This window comes from Schistocerca nitens, chromosome 2, assembly GCF_023898315.1.
Source record: "Schistocerca nitens isolate TAMUIC-IGC-003100 chromosome 2, iqSchNite1.1, whole genome shotgun sequence".
Taxonomy (NCBI): Eukaryota; Metazoa; Arthropoda; class Insecta; order Orthoptera; family Acrididae; genus Schistocerca; species Schistocerca nitens.
This window is the reverse complement of record NC_064615.1, coordinates 45,481,406-45,508,082: the sequence shown is the minus strand read 5'-3', so window position 1 is coordinate 45,508,082 and position 26,677 is coordinate 45,481,406. Positions and strand designations below refer to the sequence as shown.

Here is a 26,677-nt window from a genome sequence, read left to right as displayed (position 1 = left end):
GTTCAGTATCAAATGTAAAATTAAAAACACCTTCAGCCGTCTATATTTCGAATGTAATCTATTTTCGCGACCAGTTTCGGCTTTTCCGCCTGCCCGTCTACAGGCCTACTGATCAGCTTGTGGAAGAAACCCAACCTTCTGTGTAATCTAAATAGAGGCCAGCAGTAAGTAACTGGTATCAGTAGACTTCTAATTTCGACAACGCGATTTATTCGTTCATCAACTGAAGGCTGCTAGACAAACAATTGACCATTTTTTTTCTCTAGCAGTCTAAAAGTGATGAATGAAGGCATCGCGTTGTTCGAACTGGAAGTCTACGAATACAGGTTGCTTACTACTGCCTCTATTTCGTCTGCACTGGAGTTTGGATTCCCCCTATAACTTGATCAAGGAACCTGAAGATGGCGTACTGAAAAGTCGAAACTGGTCCAATAATAAATTACATTCGAAATATAGACAGAAAAGGTGGTTTTAATTTTATATTTTATTTGATTCCAAACAGTCGAAAGATTAAACTTCAGCCATGCAGCATTAAAAATTGTGTAGTCTTAGAAACATAGAATAATTTAAAAGACCCTCTAAAATCTACAGATTCTCATTTAAAAAATTCATATCTGCCTCTAAATGTTCCTATTATTCAAAAGGTTTAACTTTAATTATGTGATTCCCCACGCTCAGCTCTTGATAACTGATGTTACTGTTTAACTTTCCCTTTGAACAGGCTTACGCCATACATTAATCAAGGGAAGTGAATCCACAGGTTCTTAGTTGGTCCTTGTCGACGAGAATCATTCCACCACAACACATGGGACAACATACGAACGCTGTTCCCCAATCACCATCGGACACAACACACATACCACGGAACTACTAGTGCCCAAGGCACCGCCTTAGTTCTACTGCGTTATGCACTAGGTTGGTTGGTTGGTTGGTTTGGGGAAGGAGACCAGACAGCGCGGTCATCGGTCTCATCGGAGTAGGGAAGGATGGGGAAGGAAGTCGGCCGTGCCCTTTCAGAGGAACCATCCCGGCATTCGCCTGGAGTGACTTAGGGAAATCACGGAAAACCTAAATCAGGATGGCCGGACGCGGGATTGAACCGTCGTCCTCCCGAATGCGAGTCCAGTGTCTTACCACTGCGCCACCTCGCTCGGTACTATGCACTAGGCTCTCTACACGACAAAGCATTAGCAGCCCAAGAAACTCCTATCTTCTGCAGCGGAATTTAGACACCATAGCGCTCCATAAGACAGATTCGCAGTCTACACTTGTCTCGTGCTCGAGAATGTTGACGTGATTCAATGTATCTAATGATTTTATATGACTGACATAGCGCTGGTTTTGAAAGTGACGGAAACTTGAAACGCTCAAGGTTGATGAAAAATAAAAGTGTGGTCAAGACATAAGTTATTTAACGGTGTAGGATGTCAATTGGGCCGACATGTAGCAGTAGAGGCACCACAGGACATTTTAATTCCCACTGTCTATATTGTTACAAGTAAATTCATAAAAATTTGTCAGCATGACCAGGAAGGATTTGGGATTCACACTGATAGCAGTAGAAGTTCAAAAACATAATAAAATAAATATTTTATATGTGAATATCTAATGATTTTATATGACTGACATAGCGTTGGTTTTGAAAGTGACGGAAACTTGAAACGCGCAAGGTTGAAGAAAAATATAAGTGTGGTCAAGACATAAGTTATGTAACGGTGTAGGATGTCAATTGGGCCGACATGTAGCAGTAGAGGCACCACAGGACATTTTAATTCCCACTGTCTGTATTGTTACAAGTAAATTCATAAAAATTTGTCAGCATGACCAGGAAGGATTTGGGATTCACACTGATAGCAGTGGAAGTTCAAAAACATAATAAAATAAATATTTTATATGTAAAATTTCATTGTTTTTTCACTTATTATTGGCTGCATTTGTTGCTACAGGTAAACTTTTCTTCATGAGTAAGAAAGATTCTTCGATGAATTTTGCACAGCATACGCACAGGATAGAGTAGCATGGAGAGCTGCATCAAACCAGTCTCAGGACTGAAGACCACAACAACAACAACTAAACATACTTACACGTGTATGAAACTCTAGAACTTATTTAATTTATGAGAAAATGAATGAGCTGTTACATTTTACTCTTCATGTTTAGAAAAATCTAAAATTTTATAGTTAGCATCTCAATTTTTACCACAGTTTATAACAAGTTTGGAAAATTCTAAATTTTCATACACCTGTAAGTATGGTTTGTATCGTGTGCAAAATTCACCGAAAAATCTCTCTAACTTATGAGGAAGAGTGTACCTACAGCAAGAAATGCAGCCAATAGTAAGTGAAAAAGCTATGAAACTTCACATGTAAAAAATATTTATTGTATTGTGTTTTTCGACTTCCACTGCTATGAGTGTGAATCCTGAATTCTTCCTGGTCATGCTGACAAAGTTTCATGAATTTATTTGTAAAAGTATAAACGGTAGAAATTAAAATGTCCTGTGGTGCCTCTGCTGCTCTAAATTGGCCCGCTTAAAAGTGCTTCTGTTGAGGTATAATATGTGTTATTGCGAACATGTCTTACAACGTTCGTTATAACACACGTTATACTTAAATAGAACGTTTCAGATTGTTTACGTATTGCTGTTGCGGAATACACAACTGAGTAATTTTTATGAGGATTGTGTAACTCTCGCCAAAATCAATAGTCTAAGTCCATAAATATAAGAATAATGGATGTTCACATGTATGTACGTTCCACATCTGCTCCTAAACCACTGGACCTATTGCAGCCAAACTTAGTACACACATCACTTACTGTCTGTCCTACCTATCAAAGGGGTGAGGGTGATAAAGAAGTGTAGCCGACGATGCGCAAATCTCCAGACTTTATTCATTCTATTTGAGACTGAGAGCACTTAGTGACTTGCAATAAACTTAGCACCTAATTTCGAACCTTCAAGAAAATTTCTCGCGCTGACAACCCACAAAAAATGATGGAAGGAAAGTTTAGTGCTTACTACACTTCCACTCTTCGTGCACAAAACTGCCGCATCAGGCATGATATTGAAATTTATCACGGCCTTACTGCACACTGTGTGTGTGTGTGTGTGTGTGTTACACATTTTACTGTCAGTATTCACGTATGCCACAAAATGTACTTGCAAAATTACATCACTGTCCTATACATAGCTCCAGAGCTGTGACATCATAAATCAACAGGTGCGTGGTAACGAAATTAAAGAGCGAAATTTGTAAGAGCTACATGTGAAGAGTGTGTACAAATAAGGACGAAAAACAATGGTGAGCCAAAATATTATGACCACCTGCTTAATAGCTTGTTCGTCCGTCTTTCTAATGAAATACATCACTGGTTCTGCACATCAGGGATCCAACAGTATATAGCATTACATATCTACGCACAGGTCATGTAATTCGCGTAAATAACTGGCCGCCGATTAGCGTACGCGGTGATGACGTCCGATAGCGACCGAGATGAGTTGCATAGAATTTCCGTGAAGCAACTTTTGTCGCCAAGACATCAACATGAGTTCACTGTAATGGTCCTCAAACCACTGTAGCACGGTTGTGGCTCCGAGACACGGACAGTTACACTGCTGGAAGATGACATCGCCGTCGGGGAAGACATAAAGCATGAAGGGATGCAGGTGGTACGCAGCTGTCAGCGAGTCTTCGATTACTACCACAGATCTCATGTAAACGCAGAAGAATATCTCTCATAGTATAGTACTGCTCTCACCACCCGGCGTCCATGAGGGGCAGCACGGTACCAGCCGCCGTTCACCTCGATGATGGCGTTTGTGGAAACGACCATCTGCCTTGTGTAGCAATAATATGAATCATCCGAAGATCCGACACGTTGCCATTCATCGATGGTCGAATCCCGATGGCCTCGTTTCCACTGTAATCATAACTGACGATGTCATTGGGTCAACATGTGAACACCTAGGGATAGTCTGCTGCGGAGCTCCGTGTTCAACAATGTACGATGAACAGTGTGCTCCGAAACATTTGTCATTTCTCCGGTATTGTGCTCTTTCAGCAGAGGTGGCACAAAACACCATCTGTTCTACTTTACGGTGCAGACAAGCCTCCGAACCCCACGTATTGTAAAGAATCGTGGGCGTCCAACCACTTAGCGCCTAGTAGTAGTTTCCCTGTCCTCCTACCCCTTTCCATAGATGCTCACGACAGTAGCACATGGACATAAGACCGGCCTCACGGTTTTCATGATAACTCTTTCACAGGCTCTGTATAATAATAGTTTGCACTTTGTCAGAGTCACTTATCTCTATGGATTCCCCATTTAGAGCCCATATCTTTGCCAGGGTGACCCACTGTCCATGTCTACTCCGCTTTCATATTTTTGTTACGTGCGTCACGTGCCCGCAACGCCAGCAGGCGGCATCCAACGTCGCTCTGGGTAGCGGTCATAATGTGTTGGTTTATCAGTGCATGTTAAATATATATGAAATGAACTCGACTTGTATGTACACGGACAAAACCATGGATAGATGGTCATACTACAAAAAAAAACAAAAAAGAAAAAAATGGTTCACATGGCTCTAAACACTACGGGACTTAACATCGGAGGTCATCAGTCCCCTAGACTTAGAACTACTTAAACCTAACTAACCTAAGGACATCACACACAGCCATGCCCGAGGCAGGATCCGAACCTGCGACCGTAGCAGCCGCGTGGTTCCCGAATGAAGCCCCTAGAACCGCGCGGCCACAGCGGCTGGCCATACTACTTACTACATGGAAAGTTACACTGTGGGGGTAAGAACCGGAAGCCTCCTACTGAGGTGGAGGTGATAACAAAGAGGAGAGGAGGAGGACAGAAAGAGAGGGGGAAGGGGTAGGTGAGCACAAAGAAGCAAGAAAGAGGAGACAGACAGAGAGAAGGGAAGGGGGAAATGGACGGCGGAAAGGGAATAGGTGCAGATGGTCAGAGATTGGGGGACGGCGGGGGGGGGGGGGAGAGGAGCAGACAGACAAAACACGGGTGTAAAAGGAGTTGGACAAAGGGGAGGAGGAGGAGATTGGCAGAGAAATGTAGGAAGAAGAGATAGACATAGAGAGAGGGCGGAAGGACAGAGAGAGGGGAGAAAAAGTGGACAGAAAAACGGAATAGGAAGAGACAGACAGACGAGAGAGGGGTAGACAGAGATAGAAAGGGGAGAGATGGAAGGAGAACAGAAAGAGGAGGAGACAGGGAGAGAGACAGAGACAGAGAGAGAGAGTAAGAGTAATGGAAAGAGAGGGGGGGAAGGATCAGGTACTACGGTCACAGGTTCGAATCCTGCCTCGGGCATGGATGTGTGTGATGTCCTTAGGTTAGTTAGGTTTAAGTAGTTCTAAGTCTAGGGGTCTGATGACCTTAGAAGTTAAGTCCCATAGTGCTCAGAGCCATTTCAACCATTTTTGAAGGATTAGGTAGAGGCGAAGGAGGAGACAGAGAGAGGAAAGAAGAGGAGACCGGCAGAGAGAGTGGAGGAGTAGTGGAGGGAGTGGAGGAGTAGTGGAGGGAGTGGAGGAGTAATGGAGAGAGTGGAGGAGTAATAGAGAGGGTGGAGGGGTAATAGTAGAGGAGTAATAGACAGAGTGGAGTTGTAATAGAGAGAGTGGAGGAGTAATAGAGAAAGTGGAGGCGTAATAGAGAGAGTGGAGGAGTAATAGAGACAGTGGAGGAGTAATAGAGCCAGTGGAGGAGTAATAGAGAGAGTGGAGGAGTAATAGAGAGAGTGGAGGAGTAATAGAGAGAGTGGAGGAGTAATAGAGAGAGTGGAGGCGTAATAGAGAGAGTGGAGGAGTAATTGGAGGAGTAATAGAGAGAGTGGAGGAGTAATAGAGAGAGTGGAGGAGTAATAGAGAGAGTGGAGGAGTAATACAGATTGGGAAAAAATTGATGGACAGGGAGGAAGAGATAAATTTAGAGATGGTAATGGGCAGATCGGGGAGGAAAAGGTTAACTTAGAGGTGGGGAAGGAGGAGGTGGACTATCTGAAGACTGGAATAAATGCATACCCAGGAAACGACACTCACTCGGGTAGTGTAATAAGAACTGCAGCAGTGTAATATAGAATGGAGTTCCTGAATTTTATTGCGTGAAAGATGACTTACTTCATCTGGTAGCCCTTTATTGACGTTGATTGCTCATAAACTTTCGTCGTATGAATAATCAACATCAAAGGTGTCGTCAGTGGAAGCCTGTAATCTTTCAGATAGTGAATTACATTGTAGATGCGACCCTCCGAGGTGCTGTCGTCAGCAATGGTAAGGAGGTTAAAGTCGATGACAGTAAATGTTCTCAAAGCTCTGTGGAGTACTGTGTATGTGAGCTTGCTGCAGGGTGTCGTGCCGGTGCTGACTCCCCGCCACGCTGTGTGACAGGGAGGACTGCTACGCGCTGCTGCGGCAGTGCCTGGACTGGCGGCGCGCGCCGGGCCAGTCTGCGGCCGAGCTGTGCTCGCGGCTGTCGGCGGACGGCTCGCAGTCGCCGTGCATCTCGCTGCGGCCTTTCCTGCAGCCCAGCGACAGCCCGCACGTGCCGCCGCAGGACGAGCTGACGCTGCCCTGCAAGGGCGACCACCCCTGCAACGCCAGCCAGGTCTGCCAGCTCAACCGCCACTGCTCCTCGGGCCACGCCTGCCGCACCTACCGCTGCACTTCCGGTGAGTCAGCCTCGTAAACGTAGCTAGTTTTTAGTACTACTACTACTACGTGATCAGGCCCAGTGGACCGCACGCACCTACAAGTTTCCTCCTCCACTGTATTCTGTCCATTGCTGCTATCCGCCATCCATTCACATCTATTGACTTACTTACTCACTGGTCATACCGGACTCGAGAGTCCATTACCGCAGCAACGTATTTACACCATCTGTCCCTGTCTTGGGCTATTTCCTTCCATTCCCCTTCAATACCTAGCACTCCGTCAAATGGCCCATCGGGACCATCCGACCGCCGTGTCATCCTCAGTGAGGATGCGGATAGGAGGGGCGTGTGGTCAGCACACCGCTCTCCCGGTCGTTATGATTGTTTTCTTTGATCGGAGCCGCTACTATTCGGTCAAGTAGCTCCTCAGTTGGCATCACGAGGCTGAGTGCACCCCTAAAAATGGCAACAGCACATGGCGGCCCGGATGGTCACCCATCCAAGCGCCGGCCACGCCCGACAGTGCTAAACTTCGGTGATCTCACGGTAACCGGTGCATCCACTGCGGCAAGACCGTTGCCCCTTCAATACCTAGGCTCCTCAAATCAGCCTTCACATTGTCCTCCCATCTACGCCCCAGTCTACCCACACGACGTTTTCCCTCTAGATGTCCTACCAGTACTCTGCGCGCTGCCCTGCCCTCATCCATTCGAGCAACGTGACCCGCCCATCGCAGCCTACGTGATTTAATAATACTGATTATGTCAGGGCTTGAATAGAGTTCGTGAACCTCTTCCTTCTACGGTTTTCCCTACTCTCCGCTAATGTCATCCCTTTTTGCTCCGAAAATTTTCCTCAAAATTTTGTTTTCAAATACTCGAAACGGCTTTTCATTTTGGACAGAGAGAGACCAAGTGTCACACCCATACAGCATGACTGGCAGAATAATAAAAAAGCACTCCGTCTTCAGGCCACAAGTGGCCCATCGGGACCATCCGACCGCCGTGTCACGCTCAGATGAGGATGCGGATAGGAGGGGCATGTGGTCAGCACACCGCTCTCCCGGTCGTTATGATCGTTTTCTTTGACCGGAGCCGCTACTGTTCGGTCGAGCAGCTCCTCAGTTGGCATCACTAGGCTGAGTGCATCCCGAAAAATGGCAACAGCGCATGGCGGCCCGGATGGTCACCCATCCAAGTGCCGGCCACGCCCGACAGCGCTTAACTTCGGTAATCTGACGGGAACCGGTGTATCCACTGAGGCAAGGCCGTTGCCGTGGCAGAATATTAGTTTTGTATATTCTAATCTTTAAATTCCCAGACAATATCCGTGATGAAAGTAATCTGTTCAGTGAGAAGTAGCACGCATTTCCCGCCCGTAATCTCATCTTCAGTTCGGATTCAATCTCATTTCTCGAAGTAATGTCCACGCCTAGATACTTAAATGTGTTCACTTTTTCAAACTGCATGTCTCCAACTCTTAACATCTCCTGATCTACTGCTGTTGGCATTCTAGTAGTAACCAGGTATTTAGTTTTGTCTTCACTTATCCTTAGATCTACATCTTCACTAGCCTCGATTAACGCATTCGCATTTCCTGTTACAGATTCTTTCCTATCGCTAATGATGTTTAGATCATCTGCATACCCTAATATCTTAATATTTCCATTTAACTCCACACCCTCTGAATTATCTGCTGCCATTCGTACAATATATTCTAGGACTAAATTAAAAAGTAGCGCAGACAGGGCATCTCCCTGCTAAAGTCCGTTCTTTATTACAAATTCTTCTGACTCCAGTTACCCCACGCGTACTCTACGTTTTGTGTTTTTCAAACTCACTTCTATAAGTCTAACATACTTCTTTGGTATTCCAAGTTCCAAAAGAATTCTGTACAATTTTGATTGCAATACTGAATCATATGCTTTTGTAAAATCTATGAAAGGATTATGAACTGGTTTATTGTATTCCCATTTCTTTTCCAAAATTTGACGCAGGGTGAATATTTGGTCTATAGTTGATCTGTTCCTCCGAAAGCCGGCTTGGTAATCCCCCTCAATTTCATCTGCATATGGTGTAAGCCTGCTTAGCAGAATATTCGAGAAAATTTTGGAACGTACTGGTAATAGCGATATCCCTCTATAATTACTACAATCCATTCTGTCGCCTTTCTTAAAAATTGGGATCAGAATCGACTCCTGCCACTCTTCAGGTATCATCTCTGAGTTCCATTCTTTAGTTATCACTTTGTGAACTACTTCCACCCATTTCTGTCCCCCATTTTTAACTAATTCTGCAGTTATGCAATCTGATCCTTGTGCTTTATGGTTTTTCAGTTTGTTGATTGCATCTCTTACTTCCTTTAACGTTTGCTCAGGTAGCTGGGGTTCTGCTGTATGTATTTCGTACGCCTGCTCATTTCCTGCTTCCTGGTGTACAGTTAATAGATGCTCAAAATACGCCCTCCATTTACTTAATATAGCACTGGGGTCTGTCAGTATTCCCCCAGCATCCCCTCGAAGTGCATTTGTCCTAGCCTTGAAGCCCTTCCTACACCCATTTATGTCTAGGTAAAGTTCCCTAATGTTTTTTGTTTTACTGTTTGTTTCCATTTTTGTAATTTGATTGTTCACATAATCCCTCTTCATTGCCCGTAGCCTATGACCAACTTCCCTTCTCAAGTTCAACAACTCATCTCGTTTTCTGTCTCCCATTCTATGCCAATCTAATCGCGCTTTTCTCCTTTCCTCTACCAATTTCTTGCATTCCTCATCATCTATTGACACTTGGTTTAAATATTCATGGAGTCCATCACTCCAACGCTTCTCGGGTGTTTCTGGCGGTCTCTTTCCGTAGGTGTGAAACCCAGGAGCTTCCGAGGCCATCTGTGATCCTCCAACCAGGCCACATGGCCGGCCCACTGCATTCGTTCGGCTCTGACGGTTCCTGCTGTGTTGGGCTGCTGGTATAGTTCCTCAAGATCTGGGTTGTATCTGATCCTCCATTCCCCTGTATCTGCGTCCAGAACCGGACCGAAGATCTTCCGAAGCACTTTTCTCTCAAAAACAAGGTGCTTATGGAAGACCTGTTTCCGGATACTCCATGTCTCACAGCCGTATAGAACAACAGGCTGGATCAGGGTTTTGTACAGTCGGATCTTGAACTGTCTGGAAAGGTATCTGGACGGAAGCAGTTGGGCTAGGCTGTGGTTGGGTCGGTTTCCTGCTTGTATTCTGGCATTGATCTCTGCTTCACATGACGAGTTCTCAGTGAAAAGTGCCTCTAGGTATTTGAATTCTTGCACGCTCTTATAGGACTGGTCCCCAACCTTAACTGATTGTAGATGATCAGCAGCCTTACAATAACCACGCGTCATAACGAGGTACTCTGTCTTGGCTTCGTTTATGTTTAGCCCAAATTTGCTGGCAGCCTCCTTTAGTGCTTTGATCATTTGCTCCAACTCCTCTTTTTAGTACACTTTTTAGTACACAGTGCTGTAACCCAGTCCAACAACCACTGCATCAAGGTAGATCAGGGCAGCACGGGCAACATGAGGTCTTGTGTTCCCGCAGACACCTCGAAAACAAGGGAAGATGATGATGTTTGGTTTGTGGTGCGCTCAACTGCGCGGTTATCAGCGCCCGTACAAATTCCCAACCTTTGCTCAGTCCAACCCCGCCACTTTCATGAGTGATGATGAAATGATGAGGACAACACAAACTCCCAGTCATCTGGAGGCAGGTGAAAATCCTTGATCCCGCCGGGAATCGAACCCGTGACTCCGTGCTCGGGAAGCGAGAACGCGACCGCGAGACCACGAGCTGCGGACTGACAAGGAAAGAGCCACCTGCCTTAATGGGTCAGAAATAGAGGAGTAGCTTTCCAAATTACCCCCTGTGCGAACCACAAATTCTCGTTGCTCTGTACTGAATGCCCCCCCCCCCCTCCCCCCTACAAACGTTGCATATTCTTGAAGTTTCCGCACGAGGATCCACTATGATGCTGTACTCAGGACTGGGACTACTATAGAAAAGACGTTGTGACATTTTTATACCCATTGTTGTCATTGGTCGGAACACTGTTAACGGGACTTTCTTTGCTTGTTAGTTATTTAATGTTCCATACATAATTTGACCGATGGTTTAATCGAAATGATGTGGAATGAGTCAGTTTACAGGATATGTACACATGATTGGTGTTAACATTCATGAACACACAAATTTTTAGTCCTATTCATGCAACTACACTTTTCCATAGAGGCTACCACTTATTAAGCAGGAATCCGCCCATAGAATAGAAGAAGTTTCCCATGAGAAATGATCATAGGTTAGATTTAAAATTTTAGCTTAGTGTTAAAACTTGCTTTGTACATGTCTCATATTTTATGTTATTGGGCATGTAATCAAAAATTTCTGTTGCTGCATTTTCATATTTGTTCTGAGCCGCTGCTAATTTTGATAATGATCAATATCGGTCATTTTTTCCTATAGTGTTTTGGGTATGGACATCACATTCTCAAGTTTTGATGGATTTTTATTTATGACGAATTTATTAGCGAATATTTGTATTGTGATGGTGCAGTTAAAATGTCGATCTCCTTGAAGACAAAGCTACATAACGACCGCTGTTGAAAATCACTTATTATTCTTACTGCTCGCTTTTGTGCAGTCATTACTTTCTCTCAGAGTGGTGATTTACTCCAGAAAATGATTCCATAAGACATTATTGAGTCGGAATATGCACAATATCTCATGAGATTGATTTGTTTTTTTTTTTTTTTTTTTTTTTCCAAGACTAGCAATTATTTGAAGAACGTAGGTAGCTGAACTTCATTGTTTGAGCAGCTCAATAACGTGCTTCTTACAGATCTAGTTTTCATCAATATATACACTCAAAACTTTGAAGCATTTCACCCTATTTGCTGTCTCCTGTTCATGTACTACATCAGTAGTTGTTACTATTTCCTGTAATAACTGAATATAGGGTGTTTTCCTAAACTTAGGAACAGCCCATTTCAGAGAAACTATTTAATAATTCGTTTGAAAAATACTATTAACAATCTCTTCTGCGGCTTTCTCTCTAATCGGAATAATTATAACACTAGTTTAGTCGGCTAAAAGCTAATTCTGCTAGTTGCATGTTACATTGAACATGATTCAGACATATAAAGAATAGGAAAGGACCCAAAACTGAACCACGTGGGACACCCTTTGACATTTCTTCCCAAACACTGACGTTTTCTACCTATCTAACATTGTTTTAAATATTCAGCAGTGATTTTTGTATTCGTTTGTTCAGTATGATTAAAACCAGCTACGTCTGAAGCCATCAGTTTCATAAAACTTCAGTATTGATAATAGAGTAATATACTCAACACAATGAAACACGTTGGAAAGATCACAAAAAGTACCCACTGTCGATGTTTTATTATTTAAGGCTTGTAACAGTTGGTGGGTAAGTGTATAAGAAGCATTCTCTGTCAAGTAACCTTTCTGGAATCCAAACTGTGATAAGTTAAGTACACTTTTTCTACTGAAATGTGAGACTACTATTGAATATGACACTTTTTAGAAAAATTTAGAATAATATATCAGCAAAGTAAGGAAAGATAATTATTTGTATTTTTGTAACCCTTTTTATAGAGAGGATTAAAAATGAAATTTTTCACATCTGGAAAAATTCCCTGTGCCACTGATGTACATTTATCACTAAGGCCATTAACTGTTAAGTGAGGACAACTTTTCAAAAGTCTCTTTGAAATTCCATCAACACCATATGAACTTTTGTTTTTCAGAATTTTTATAATTCTGTTAATTTCATTGAATGATGTTGGTGCTCCTTCTAGTTGCTTAAAGTTTTGTTGAAAGACAGTTTTACAATATTTTCTTGCTTCTTTAACTAAGCAAATTAATCCTATTATTGCTGTTACTTTAGAACATGATTGTTAAAAGCACTTGCAACTTACAAATTATGTCACAACATTGTTATTTAATTTAATTGTCATGGTAACTTGTACCCTGTGTGGCTGTCTTGTCTCACTTATGACAATATCCTACACCTTTTAATCTTATTGTCTGAATTATTAATTTCTATCGAGGTACAAATAGTTCTGGACATTTTAATTACTTTCCTTAAAATATTACATCATTTTTTGTAGTAAGCAAGTAATATCACGTCTTAACTTATTCTGGCCATTATTTAAATATCACTGTTCCTCTTCTGTTAGTTTTTAATTTTCCTAGATACCCAAGACTTACTTATTTTAATTGATGTTCTGGATAACGTTTAGGATAGCTACTTTCAAATATTGACACAAGTTTACAACAGAATAACTTGAATTTGGTATTAGCATCTGTCTCTAGATACACTTTATCTCATACCATCTCTTTCAACTTACTCCTGAAACATTGTATCGTATTGTCATTAATAAGCTTCACTGCTTTGTATGAGCCTGACAGATAGCAGAGTAACAATTGGGTGTATTTAAATCATTTCAGCCTGAGCAAAGCCATTACAAATGTTAATACCTTGCTGCAGATGATTCGGAAAATTAACTAATGGAAATTCATTGAAACACACAAATAACAATTCGAATTCATGTTCTTGTTCATATCATTTAAGATACCTGCAACGAAATCTTCGCAAACCACTAACTGTTTCTTCTGGTCTTGCAGGTAACTCAATAATTTGTCTAGATTTCTCACAAACGGCAGTAAGTTGTCTAGAGGGAGGTTGTAGACTGTTATAATTAACACAGAAACATTCTGCAGTGACAACCCACACGCACATGCATCTCGCTTTTGATATACACAAAACAAATTCCCCAGTGCGCCAACTTTTACATATGTTGCAACTCCTCTTTTTTCCATATCAGCTCTATACAAAAATGATGTTAGTTTATAATCTCTGATATTTAACTCCTGTATGACTGTTGTACATGGCGTTCAGTGAGGCACTGAACATATGTCACTTCATAACCTCTCCTCATCTTCTAGACATACAAGAGGACAATCTATCTTGTTTTTCAGCCCGCTAATGTACTGATGAAACAAATACATTTTATTTTTTGGAAATCGATACATATATTATGACCTATTCTAATTTCTTTCAAGATTGTTTGTTAGCAACCTGACTGTAATCTAAAAAAATGTGTCTCTCTGTCTCCAGTAAGCACAGGAATTTTGTATTGCGTGCCTGTGACCCCCCTCCCCGCACCCTCTTGCACTTTCTGCAAGATACTCAGCTAAGAAGTTCTTCCCCCTCCTGTTCAGGCACAGGCCTTTTTTTGTATATCCCTGTCTGTTAAATGCAACAGAGAATAGCAGAGACATGAGAGTTCGCCTGAGTCAAAAGCAATTCACCTAGCTCGTTTACACAGCTAACATCTGTGTTAACCCAGGAACTGCCCTGGTGCTGCAAAACCTACACAAAACCCACACAACTGTGTGCTGTTGCTCCGCCTATTTCTTCCATTTCACCTTTAACTCCTACGCTGCTGTGGATGAGTATACATGTCTTAATATGCTTGTGGCTGTGTATACACGTGCAGCCTGGGTTTTCCTACACCGCTATGGATGTCTCTATGCGTCCTGAACTGCCGACCTCTCACTGCAGCGGACGAGTTGCTTGCTTAATTGCTTAATTCGGCGAATAAAAATTTACTATTATTTATCGTACAACGTATGTGCCTCATGGTGTGCAAAAACGTTGTTTAAATATCTTGAATATTTTGTTAAATATGATATTGTTATGGCCACATGATTTGTGATCCACAAGAATGTGTATGGGCGCATTGCGCGTGACCGTCCATTGGATGTGAAACCCAATAACTAGAAAAGGAAATGAGAGATAGCTCTGCTCTCGGTTTAAAAAAAAAATTCGATATCTTACCTACATTGTTTTTCTGCAATGAATGAACTAAAATTAACTATATAATTAAATTTTCCTTGAGGCATTTGAGTCTCAATTTTATCTGCGGTAATGATAGAAGCTGAAGAAATGAATTATAAGAGGGGGAAAATAAGCTGATTCTTACCCAAACATGTTGCGCACCTAATTTTAGTTTGATGTTTGCAGCATGCGATCTAATAGTGTTGCTGTAAATTTAACGGCCAACAGAGTACAGGTGTCATCCTGAAGTAGCCGATTCGAATCCCTTAGAGGGAGGAATTCCGAGTTTGAGAAACAGGAGATTATAAAGAAGAGATAAATCCTGGCTGGTTAAAGCTGTATGTCATTCCCGGGTTCAAACTCGGTACCGTGCCTTTCTTGACCAGTGCTTTTACCTACCAGGCTATCCAGGTAGCTCTCACAATCCACCCTCACAGTTTCATTTCTGCCATTATCTCTCTCCTACCCTCCGAAATTCATGGAAGCATGTTACATACTTTGTGCGATAGCTGCCTTGTGGGAGCACTAAACGCAAAATGCAAGGTTTCGTGTTCGAGTTCAGATTGCGTAACCAGTTTTTATCTGTCATTGAATACAAAAACAGTACACACTCTGCTGCAGCGCACACTTCAGTAGAGGGAGAAAGTTTCATTCTGATAACCGAAATGCCTTGCGTAAATTTCCAAAGTTTTCAGGGAATACGTTAAAGTATTAACGACGAGCTGACCGTCGCTTACCGTCGGAACGGGACGTCGTGACCCACTCTTTTATTCCTATAGTAATCTATTGCATCTAAGTCACATTAAAACAAAATCATGCATCCGATTTATTAACAAAATACACTGCTGGCCACCGTAAATGCAACACCAAGAAAGACAAGAGGTAGCACAACAAAATTTATTTTGTAAATAACATGTTGACCAAGTATCAAATGATTACGTTTACAGACGTCTGTGACCTGTGGTTCCTGCCAGAATCTGTAGCCAGAGTAGCCGCCATTGTTGGAGATCACCGCTGCCACACGTCTCGGCATTGAGTGAAAGAGACGTTGGATGTGTTCGTGGGGTACAGCAGCCCAAGCAGCTTCCACACGTTGCCAAAGATCATCTGGTGTGGCAGCTGGGGATGTAATCTGGGTCACTCGTTGAGCAACCATGGACCACATGTTTTCTATCGGCGAAAGAACCGGAGAGCGATCCGGCCAGGGAAGCAATTCAATCTGGTTATTGACGAAGAACCTTTGGACAATGCGTGCCACATGTGGTCGCGCATTATCCTGTTGAAATATGGCTGTGGCCGAGCCCTGAAGGTAAGGAAGGACAACTGGCTCCAGCACCTCGGATATGTAGCGCCGGCTATTTAAAGTACTGGCAATGCGTACTAGAGGCGTGCGAGAGTAATATCCAATACCGCCCCATACCATAATACCCGGTGCAAGACCAGTGTGGCGGTGCATAATGCAGCTGTCCAGCATCCTCTCTCCACAGTGTCTCCACACTCGAATCCGACCATCGTGGTGTTGCAGACAGAAGCGTGCCTCGTCAGTAAAGACAACGTCATTCCATTCTGCCGTCCACATCCGTCTGTCATCACACCATTGGCGACGGAGACGTCTGTGGTTCTGCGTCAATGGTAGACGAAGCAATGGACGTCTTGCGGACAGACCACTCTGCTGTAAACGGCGTCGAATGGTACGCGCAGACACTGGATGATGCGTTACAGACGCAATGTGCTGTGCTACGGTTCGGGATGTCACTGAGCGATCCGTCACTGCCATGCGCACAATTTGCCTATCAGCACGTGCAGTGGTGCACCGAGGTGAATGCGATCGACCACGTCGGTCCGTCGTACCCTCCTGCATCCAACTGTCACATATTCGCATTACAGTTGTTTGGTTTCGTCCAACACGACTAGCGATTTCTCTGTATGATAATCCACAATCTCGGTAAGCCACTATCCTTCCTCTGTCGAACTCGGATACTTGATCAAAATATGTTCGCTGTTGTCTACGAGGCATAACTGATGGTCTTGTGAAACAACCACAAGGTAAACACACGTGCCGAACGTACACTCGTCGAAATCGCCAAGCCTTAAGTGGCGCTATGAGGTGGCGCCACAGGCGCGCGTGATGTGCGTCTGCGCTGAAATGATAATCAGTTGCATATCTCATCGCTGCAAACTCATGGTGTAAATTTCACTTGATTCGGATGCTTCCTTCAGGGTGTTGCATTTACGGTGGCCAGCAGTGTACATACTCATATCATAGCGTTTGCTATGAGCATTTATGAATACGTATGTGAAGCCATCGTCACGCGACGTGAGGTGTACTGCCACAATGAATGGGCCTACCAACAGGTAAAGGCCATCGCTAATGCTCGGAAGGTCTTTAAACTGCCTGTTTGTGAGGCGACTAGTGTAAGAACGGGGCACAGATGTCGAGCGGAAATCAGGGCAGTTTCTCAAACAAGGCGGCCCCCTCAGGTGACCGAATTTTGGAAAGGCAGAGGCGGAAAATATTAAAAATCGGACGGAGAAAACAATGAAAAAATAATGAGAAAAAAATGATACAAAGGAAGAATCAAAATACCCAATTGTTTTCAAAAGCTTACCGAACAGGGCCTCTACTTACTTTGACGAAAGTAAACACATTGCCGCTATGTAACTCAAAACTAAAGCAGCCGCTACTGAGTACAAAACGTAAACAAACATGACCTTGATTCATCTCTGTCGAACGTGGAGCGTGCCAGTGCGCTGACTTGTCGAGGATTAACAAAGAATTTCTGAACTGTGCCATGATTGTGCAGTAAACATATGATGAATCTGAGAGGTACTTTCCATGTGAAATAAGTATAGAATAAGAATAAAATACTATCATCAGAGTTTTACTTCTGATAAATTTTAAATGTTACTTGTAGCACATAAATTTCATTGTAACTCTGTAGAAGGAAAAAATCTAAAGCCAAAAATTTACTGTAGTAGAAGTAATACTCGAAGTCTAGTAACCACGCTTGAAGAAACAGTTTAATAAAGAAATGTACTTAACAGAAACTTTTTTTTTTTTTGAAAAAGGTGGATTAACGACCGTGAACAACTCAATCGGCTAAAACCGTCACCCGCCCCTAATTCAGGGCGACTGACTGCGGGAAAAGAAAGAGAGAGTGGTTTTACTCAAACACGACGTCGACGCCACTCTAAGATTCGAACCAGGTCCCATCTCGGACGAATGTCCAGAAACCACTCGCTTAGACCACTGCGCCACTGGGCCGGCTCACAAAAATTGTACAATTCGCAACAGAAAATGCAAGCAAGGCGCCATTTATTTATTTAATTGCAAGGAAGTCGATACTGAAAAAGATTCTAAGAGTATTTCAATTAAAACAGAAACGAAGTAACACGACGATTATACAAATGACGTAGTTTGATACTTTAGCATGACTTCCTCAGTATAGCATAATTTCTGAAGTCAAGGAAAAATTCGTTCGTATTAGGAAATAGTTTTACGTCCTTATTAGTCCATTTTCTTGCAATAAAATAAATCTGGTGCCAAATTTGGTTCCACTGGTATAGTCAGTTGAGTACCAGTTTAAAGCCGGCCATTGTGGCCGCGCGGTTCTAGGCGCTTCAGTCTGGAACCACGCGACCGCTACGGTCGCAGGTTCGAATCCTGCCTCGGGCATGGATGTGTGTGATGTCCTTAGGTTAGTTACGTTTAAGTAGTTCTAAGTTCTAGGGTACTGATGACCTTAGAAGTTAAGTCCCATAGCGCTCAGAGCCATTGGACCATTTTTGAACAAGTTTAGAATACTCGGCACATTCTTCCTGTTTCAGTTATTCTGGGAAATTTCAAAAACTGAGGAGAAAAAATAAAAAAACCTGAAGACATTTGTTAATCTCAATGAGTTTTAAAGGAAATGAGGGCAAAGCATGAAAACAGTACTACTCGCAGAAAATGAAGACACCTGGTCGTCTTAGCTTAATGATTAAAAGTAAAATGGGATACTTGAATTGTTGTGCTGTTGGATATTGGTAGTGGTGGGGGGGGAGGGGTTTTTATCAGGGACACCGATGGTAGCAACAAAGACGGGCGTCATTTGTCAGTTCTCCCCTAGGGCGGCAAAAACCTAGCAACGGTTCTAGCGGAGACGTTACCCAGGAAAAAAGTGACAAACCGTTTAAAAGACAGAAGGGTAGTTTGGGAATTACGTTTGGCAACAGAGAGTCAGTAGCAGAGGCATTCGCCATCTGCGAAGGTCTTGCGCATAGCTCGTGCTAGGAGCTTGATGATTGGGACACCAAAAGACGCCACTTTCTACTAGTGAGGCACTATGTAAAAGAGTCGAAAATCCCTCAAAAAAGGTCGTAGTGTTCGGTCTAACTCAAAAACAACGCTTCTAATTATTTAATTGTTCTAACTTTACGAAAGGGTTTTCAGACTTTCTTAGCATGTGTCTTCGAATTTCTCTCATTGTAACTGAGCCCATTTTCAGTACCTAAATTTGCTGTCAAATATCAAAGTTTTATCCATCTTCCATATTCTGCTAAACGCATAGCAAATTTAATACCTCTGTTCTTTCAACAGGCTGCAAGCTGGGTGAGGTCTCTCAGTACCTTGTACCGGAGGGCACTTTCGTCCGCATTCCAGTCGTTCACGAACGGAAAGGGTGCTTGAAAATCTGTCGGTGCTCTTCGCGGGGATCTCTGGAGAGCTGCAGGCCCTTACCCTGCACAGAAATGGAGTCCTGCTGGCTCGGGAACAGGAAGATTGGTGAGTCACTTCACTACGTTCCGTAGTCCGAAATTACTTCTCACGTTATAATAGCATAAATAAACAAACACCGTGTGTGTGACTTCTTTTACCAACAGCTTACAGTTTCAGTCTGCACTGTAGCTCATCTTCTGGTGTGGCACCGCTAAGTGCATTTTGTCAACTCAGTTTCACTTGACAATCTGCACTTCGTGGCACCAGACCTGAAGATGACTTGAAACCTCTAGTCGGTAATAATAGAAGTGATCCAGACCGTGTTTGTTCATTAATTATAACAACAGAGATGACGCTTTCCTACGACATGGTACCAATAATGAGAATTTTATCATCACAACAACTTGCTAGTGTAAGCACCCCGGCAGAAATACCTTCACGAATACACACTGTGTTTAATACTGACGTACTTCATCTGCTGCACGTCTATTGAGACAAGGGACAACATACATAAATGCGGGCTGTACTGTTCACGGTCTACAGCCACACATACTGCAACGCTAATTCTTGTTAGGTACAGGTTTGGATTTAATATGTATGTTTCGTCCTGATTTGAACAGTTTTGCTGGCCGCTGTGACCGAGCGGGGATCTAGGCGCTTCGGTCCGGAACCGCGCTGCTGCTACGGTCGCAGGTTCGAATCCTGCCTCGGTCATGGATGTGTGTGATGTCCTTAGGTTAAGTTAGGTTTACGTAGTTCCAAATCTAGGGGACTGATGACCCCAGATGTTGAGTTCAAATGGCTCTGAGCACTATGGGACTTAACAGCTGAGGTCATCAGTCCTCTGGAACTTAGAACTACTTAAACCTAATTAACCTAAGGACACCACACACATCCATGCCTGAGGCAGGATTCGAACCTGCGGCCGTAGCAGTCGCGCGGTTCCAGCCTGAAGCGCCTAGAACCGCTCGTCCAGTCCGGCCCGCTCAAATGTTGAATACCATAGTACTTAGAGCCATTTGAACCATTTGAACTCTGTTGAATAACTACACAGAACACTGTTCCTGTTTACAAAGACGTGCGTAATAATAGCTATGCAGACGATGTAGCCTCCATGGCAAGGCAATGAAACGAATAAACCATGTGTGGATGAAGATCCTACGTTAAAATTGCAAATATTCTTTATTGATTACCAATTTCGACCCAATGACGAGCCGTCTTCAGATCAGTCTAAAATGCTGTCCAATGTGTGACAATCACTACACATCGTCGTATTCTTAGACATAAGTCACCCTAACACGAATAATAGTTGTTGGTTATGTAAACTGACGAAGTTAATCACCAGTCAAATATTGTTACAATGACCACATTACCGTACACGTCTAAAAGCGATCGACAGAAACCACTGGAGCATCGCCCATGGCTGACAGCTGTCAAACAGCTGTTGTGAATATTGTAAGTGATATGTCGTTTACATCCACTCATGGGCGATGCAACTCTCATTCCTGTCGATAGTTTGTAGGCAACTGTGGCCATATAGGCAATGTAACAATATTTGATAGTGATTAGCGTTGTCAGTTTACATACCCAACTACGATTTCCATTTTAGGGGCGACTTAGCTCTAAGAATACGACGATGTGGAATGATTAGCACTCACTGAACAAAATTTTAGATAGATCTGCAGATGGCTCGTCAGTGAGCGGAAACCATTAATTAATAAAGAAAATTTTGCGATCTTGATGTAGGATTTTTATTCAGACATGGTTTAAATTGACAGATCGTGTATCTCCCCACTGACAGTGTAAAAGAATAAAATGAAACGAATGCTCACCCACTCGTGAAATATCTCATTTACCCCACACTTTCGAGACACTGAAGTTTCACACGGTGGTATGAAGTCCGTACTTGCTTATGGCCTAGAAACCATCTCAGCATGGTGATTGTTAATCTTCACGATACAACACACATACTCGATATTTACATAACAGTTCACGCGCTTATTCCAGACGGAGAATAGATATCCTGTTTTACCGTATGGTGCCCATTACCATGTTTTATGGTTTGGGAGCGATGTTACTGTACATGAAGCACGAGCCGGCCGTGGTGGCCGTGCGGTTCTAGGCGCTTCAGTCCGGAACTGCGGGACTGCTACGCTCGCAGGTTCGAATCCTGCCTCGGGCATGGATGCGTGTGATGTCCTTAGGTTAGTTAGGTTTAAGTAGTTTTAAGTTCTAGGGGACTGATGACCTAAGATGTTAAGTCCCATAGTGCTCAGAGCCATTTGTTTTAAGCACGAGCCGTTAACACATCTGGTCGCTACCACGTCCCAACACTCACCACTTTTATATGATGGAACTGGATTTTCCTGGAGACATATCTTTTCTTCGATAAGGATAGAAGTTGAAGCAATAAATTAAATTATATGCCATAGCCTGGACCTAAACTTGGGTCTTCTGTCTACTAGACAGACGCACTAACCACTACACCATCTCAGTACGGTGGCTTCCAATGCTACATGGAAGACTGTAGTCCAACGCCCTCTCTAACACAGACTTAAATCCACACCTTCAGCCAATTACAGGCAGGACTTCCCCGTTATGTACAAATCTGGCGTGATATTCCAGTGTCAGAGAGCCTCGACAATACCGTCAATTAAAGAATGGGAAAATGGTCTGAAGGTGTGAACTGAAGTTGTGTTAGGGAGGGCATTGGACTACAGTAATCCGTGAAAACGTGACAGCCACAATGCTATGATGGTTGCGAAAGCATACTTGACCTCTTAGCGACAAATAATCCTCGACAAATAGGGAGTATCATGACGAATACAGGCACTAGCGACCACAAGGCAGTTGCTGCTAGGCTGAATACCGTAACACCTACAACCATCGAAAAGAAACGCAAAGTACATCTATCTGAAAAAGCTGATAAAATGCTCTTAACGCATTTTTAAGAGACAGCCTCCACTCCTTCCGATCTGATCACGTAAGCATATAAAAGATGTGGAAAGATGTCAAAGAGATAGTATCGACGGCAATTGAGAGATATATAACACACACAAATTGATAAGTGATGGTACTGATCCTCCATGGTACACAAAACGCGTCAGATCGCTGTTGCAGAAGCAACCAAAAAAGCATGCCAAATTTAAAAGAACGCAAAATCTCCAAGATTGGCAATTTTTTGCAGAAATTCGAAATATAGCGCGTACTTCACTGCGGGATGCTTTTAATAATTTCCACAACGAAACACTGTCTCGGGATGTGACAGAAAACCCAAAGAGATTCTGGTCATGCATAAAGCACACCAGTGGCAAGACGCAATCAATACCTACCTTCACTGGGCGATAACAACGGTGAAGTCACTGATGACAGTGCCACTAAAGCAGGGTTATTAAACACGGTTTTCCGAAACTCCTTCGCCAAAGAAGACGAAGTAAATATTCCTGATTCCAATCAAGAACAACTGATAAGATGAGAAACGTAGAAGTAGATTTCTTCGGTGTAGAAAAGTAACTTAAATAACTTAATAAAGGCAAGGCCTTCGGTCCAGATTGTATACCAGTCGAGTTCCTTTCAGAGTATGCTGATACATTGCTCCATATTTAGCAATTATATACAACCGCTTGCTCACAGAAAGTTCCGTACCGAAAGACTGGAAAATTGCTCAAGTCACACCAATACCCGAAAAGGGAAATAGGAGTAATCCGCTGAATTACAGGCCCATCTCACTAACGTAGATTTGGAGTAGGGTTTTGGAACATTATGAATTTCCTCGAAGAAACGATTTCTTGACACATAGTTAGCCGGATTCAGAAAATATCGTTCTTGTGAAACACAAGTAGCTCTTTATTCTCATGGAGTAATGAGTGCTATCGACAGGGGATGTCAAATTGATTCCATATTTTTAGATTTCTAGAAGGATTTCGACACAGTTCCTCACAAGCGTCTTCTAACCAAACTGAGTGCCTACGGAGTATCGCCTCAGATGTGCGACTGGATTCGTGATTTCCTGTCAGAAAGGTCACATTTCGTAGTAACAGACGGAAAGTCGTCGAGTAAAACAGAAGTAATATTCGGCGTTTCTCAAGGAAGTTTTATAGGCCCACTATTGTTCCTGATCTATATTAACGACATAGGAGACAATCTGCGTATCCCTATTAGATTTCTTGCAGATGACTCTGTCATTTACTGTCTTGTAAAGTCTTCAGGTGACCAAAACGAATTGCAAAATTATTTAGATAAGATATCTGTATGGTGAAAAAAGTGGCAATTGACCATGAATAAAGAAAAGTGTGAAGTTATTCACATGAGAACTAAAAGAAATCCGCTAAATTTCGATTACGCGATAAGTCACACAAATCTAAAGGCTGTAAACTCAACTAAATACTTAGGGATTACATTTAAAAATAACCTAAATTGGAACGATCACATAGATAATGTTGTGGGCAGAGCAAACCAAAGACTGCGATTCATTGGCAGAACGCTTAGAAGGTGCAACAGGTCTACTAATGAGACTGCTTGCACCACGCTTGTCCGCCCTATTCTAGAGTATTGCTGGGCGGTGTGGGATCCGCCATCAGGTGGGACTGACGGATGACATCGAAAAGTTTCAAAGAAATAGGGGATATAGTGCCACAGACACGACACGTGAATTGGAGTGGCAGTCATTAAAACAAAAGGCGATTTTCGTTGCGACGGGATCTTCTCATGAAATTTCAATCACCAGTTTTCTCCTCCGATTGCGAAAACATTCTTTTGGCACCCACCTACTTAGGGAGAAATGATTATCACGATAAAATAAGAGAAATCAGTGTTCGCACAGAAAAATTCAAGTACTCGTTTTTCCCGCGCGCCTTTCGAGAGTGGAGCGGTACAGAGGGAGCTTGAAGGTGGTCCGTTGAGCCCTCTGCCAGGCACTTTATTGTGAATAGCAGAGTAATCATGTAGATGTATGTGTAGAGATTAGCACACTTTCCTAGCAAGCAGAAGACCTGGTTTTAAGTCCCAGCTACGGCACAAATTTCATTTCATTGCTTCATCTTCTATACTTACTATTTTATAATTGTAAATGCTGCCTTCAACAATTGCATTCGCAGTGGACAGCCATATATAACTGTTCACTTCCCCTAGCAATGATGCCGCTATATTCAAATATTAATGTAGTTCACGTAAGTCAGTGCGCTGGTATTCCCTTCATCTGTTCTAATCCAAAATCTGTTTACAGAACACAACACGCAGTTCCAGATTGAGTGTAACACGTGCAGTTGCTTCGCCGGAGAAATAACGTGCAGCAAGAAGCAGTGCGAGATTTCGGCGCTGGGAGACCCTGACCCCGCCTACACGAGTCTTCCCTGTAACTGCCCGCCTCACTATGTACCTGTTTGTGCCCGCAACGGGAACACGTATCCGAGTGCCTGTCTTGCAAAGTAAGGAGACGTTCAGCTTGGCACTGCTTTTGTATGTTAAGGGAGATGGCCTTTCTTATGCAAGGGATCTCGTTTATGGGCGTTCCGCAAGTGACCTGTGCTTTCTTTTGTATACCAGGTGTGCTGGTCTGACTGACGCAGAGTTTGAATTCGGTCCGTGCTCTGCTAAGGATCCGTGTGCCAGCCACACGTGTTCCAGGGGGCAGCAGTGTATTCCAGACAGGAAGGTGTGTCTGTCCATGATGCACAAGTCATGCAAGCAGTACAAGTGTGGTAAGGCTCATACATACTCATACACACTCGTAATTCCGACTGTAATTGTTAGAGTATTAGAATAAACTTGAAATTTCATCGAAACAATGTGATGCATGTTTATTTATTGATTTCACAGTTGAAACAACAGAACAATGCACGAATTTGCCTTACGACCCTGTGTGTGACACAGAGGGCCAGGAGCACCACAACATGTGCGCCCTGGTACGTTCCTGGAGAAGATTTGCGTACAGTGGTCCTTGCCGAGTAAGTATAAACCGCCTTGCAAACGATTTATACCAAGAATCTAAAGATTCTTATTTTCTACTGTAGAGCAGATACTAAGAAAAAGTATTTGGAATTAAATATGGTACGAACGATTACATTTCCCTCAAATAATCAGTTTGCACTACGTACATAATAGGAAAAAGGGATTTTGCTAAACCTTTTTCTTTTGAGACACGTTATACATACAAAAATCATGCTGACACCATAGGAAACAAAAATGACTTAAAAACGTAAATCGGCTATTAGAACACGAGGCTAATTACTGCGAATACTATGTTTAACTTAAGAACGAAGGTACTTGTTTGTAATCAGTGTTATTACCACCACTTACACGCACATTAACAACTACAAGTGTTTCTTGCCTGGTAACATGGAATTTATGCTGTTTGTTTTTTTTTTTACTCGAAGGACGCATAAACTTTTGTGGAAGTCAGTCTTTTTCTCTTTCACTAGGGGCAAAACACTGTTAGTACCGTTTTACGAAGCACGAAATGGAGGAAGGCGTTTAGTGCAGAGATTGGAAGCTGACCTTAACATAAAAAAGGTATTCCAAGTGGTCACGTTCATAAAAAAGTATGTAGGAATATGTGTACGGGGCGCTTCAAAGTGGAACGATCACGTAACGTTAATCGCAGGCAAGGCAGATAGATTCCAGACTGAGATCCACTGGAAGAATCCTCAGGGAGCGTAGTCCACCAACGAAGGAGGTACCTTACAAAAAAAACTAATGTTGCTCGTCAGTCTAGCATCACTATCAAACAGGGCATACAGAGATACAGGAGATACACTGAAGAGCAGCGTGGGTCGTGATAGGTTCATTTGTTGTTGTTGTTGTGGTCTTCAGTCCAGAGACTGGTTTGATGCAGCTCTCCACGCCACTCTATCCTGTGCAAGCTTCTTCATCTCCCAGTACCTACTGCAACCTACATCCTTCTGAATCTGCTTAGTGTATTCATCTCTTGGTCTCCCTCTACGATTTTTACCCTCCACGCTGCCCTCCAATACTAAACTGGTGATAAATTGATGCCTCAGAACATGTCCTACCAACCGATCCCTTCTTCTAGTCACGTTGTGCCACAAACTTCTCTTCTCCCCAATTCTATTCAATACCTCCTCATTAGTTATGCGATCTACCCATCTAAACTTCAGCATTTTTCTGTAGCACCACATTTCGGAAGCTTCTATTCTCTTCTTGTCGAAACTATTTATCGTCCATGTTTCACTTCCATACATGGCTACACTCCATACAAATACTTTCAGAAACGACTTCCGGACACTTAAATCTATACTCGATGTTAACAAATTTCTCTTGTTCAGAAACGTTTTCCTTTCCATTGCGAGTCTACATTTTATATCCTCTCTACTTCGACCATCATCAGTTATTTTGCTCCCCAAATAGCAAAATTCCTTTACTATTTTAAGTGTCTCATTTCCTAATCTAATT

The 26,677-nt window shown here is 42.8% G+C and overlaps 1 protein-coding gene and 1 pseudogene across 1 annotated transcript in view; one reads left to right on the top strand and one right to left on the bottom strand.

Annotated features, from left to right (window-relative positions):
- The window catches only part of LOC126234828 (reversion-inducing cysteine-rich protein with Kazal motifs), a 383,413-nt gene that overhangs the window by 324,515 nt on the left and 32,221 nt on the right, over positions 1–26,677 (top strand). Inside the window, exons 10-14 of the mRNA XM_049943570.1 lie at positions 6,417–6,697; positions 19,148–19,333; positions 24,492–24,693; positions 24,812–24,966; positions 25,085–25,212. Of these exons, the coding sequence (XP_049799527.1) occupies positions 6,417–6,697; positions 19,148–19,333; positions 24,492–24,693; positions 24,812–24,966; positions 25,085–25,212 (952 nt within the window). The remainder of the gene's footprint in view (positions 1–6,416; positions 6,698–19,147; positions 19,334–24,491; positions 24,694–24,811; positions 24,967–25,084; positions 25,213–26,677) is intronic.
- On the bottom strand, positions 7,837–7,954 carry LOC126238466 (5S ribosomal RNA; annotated as a pseudogene).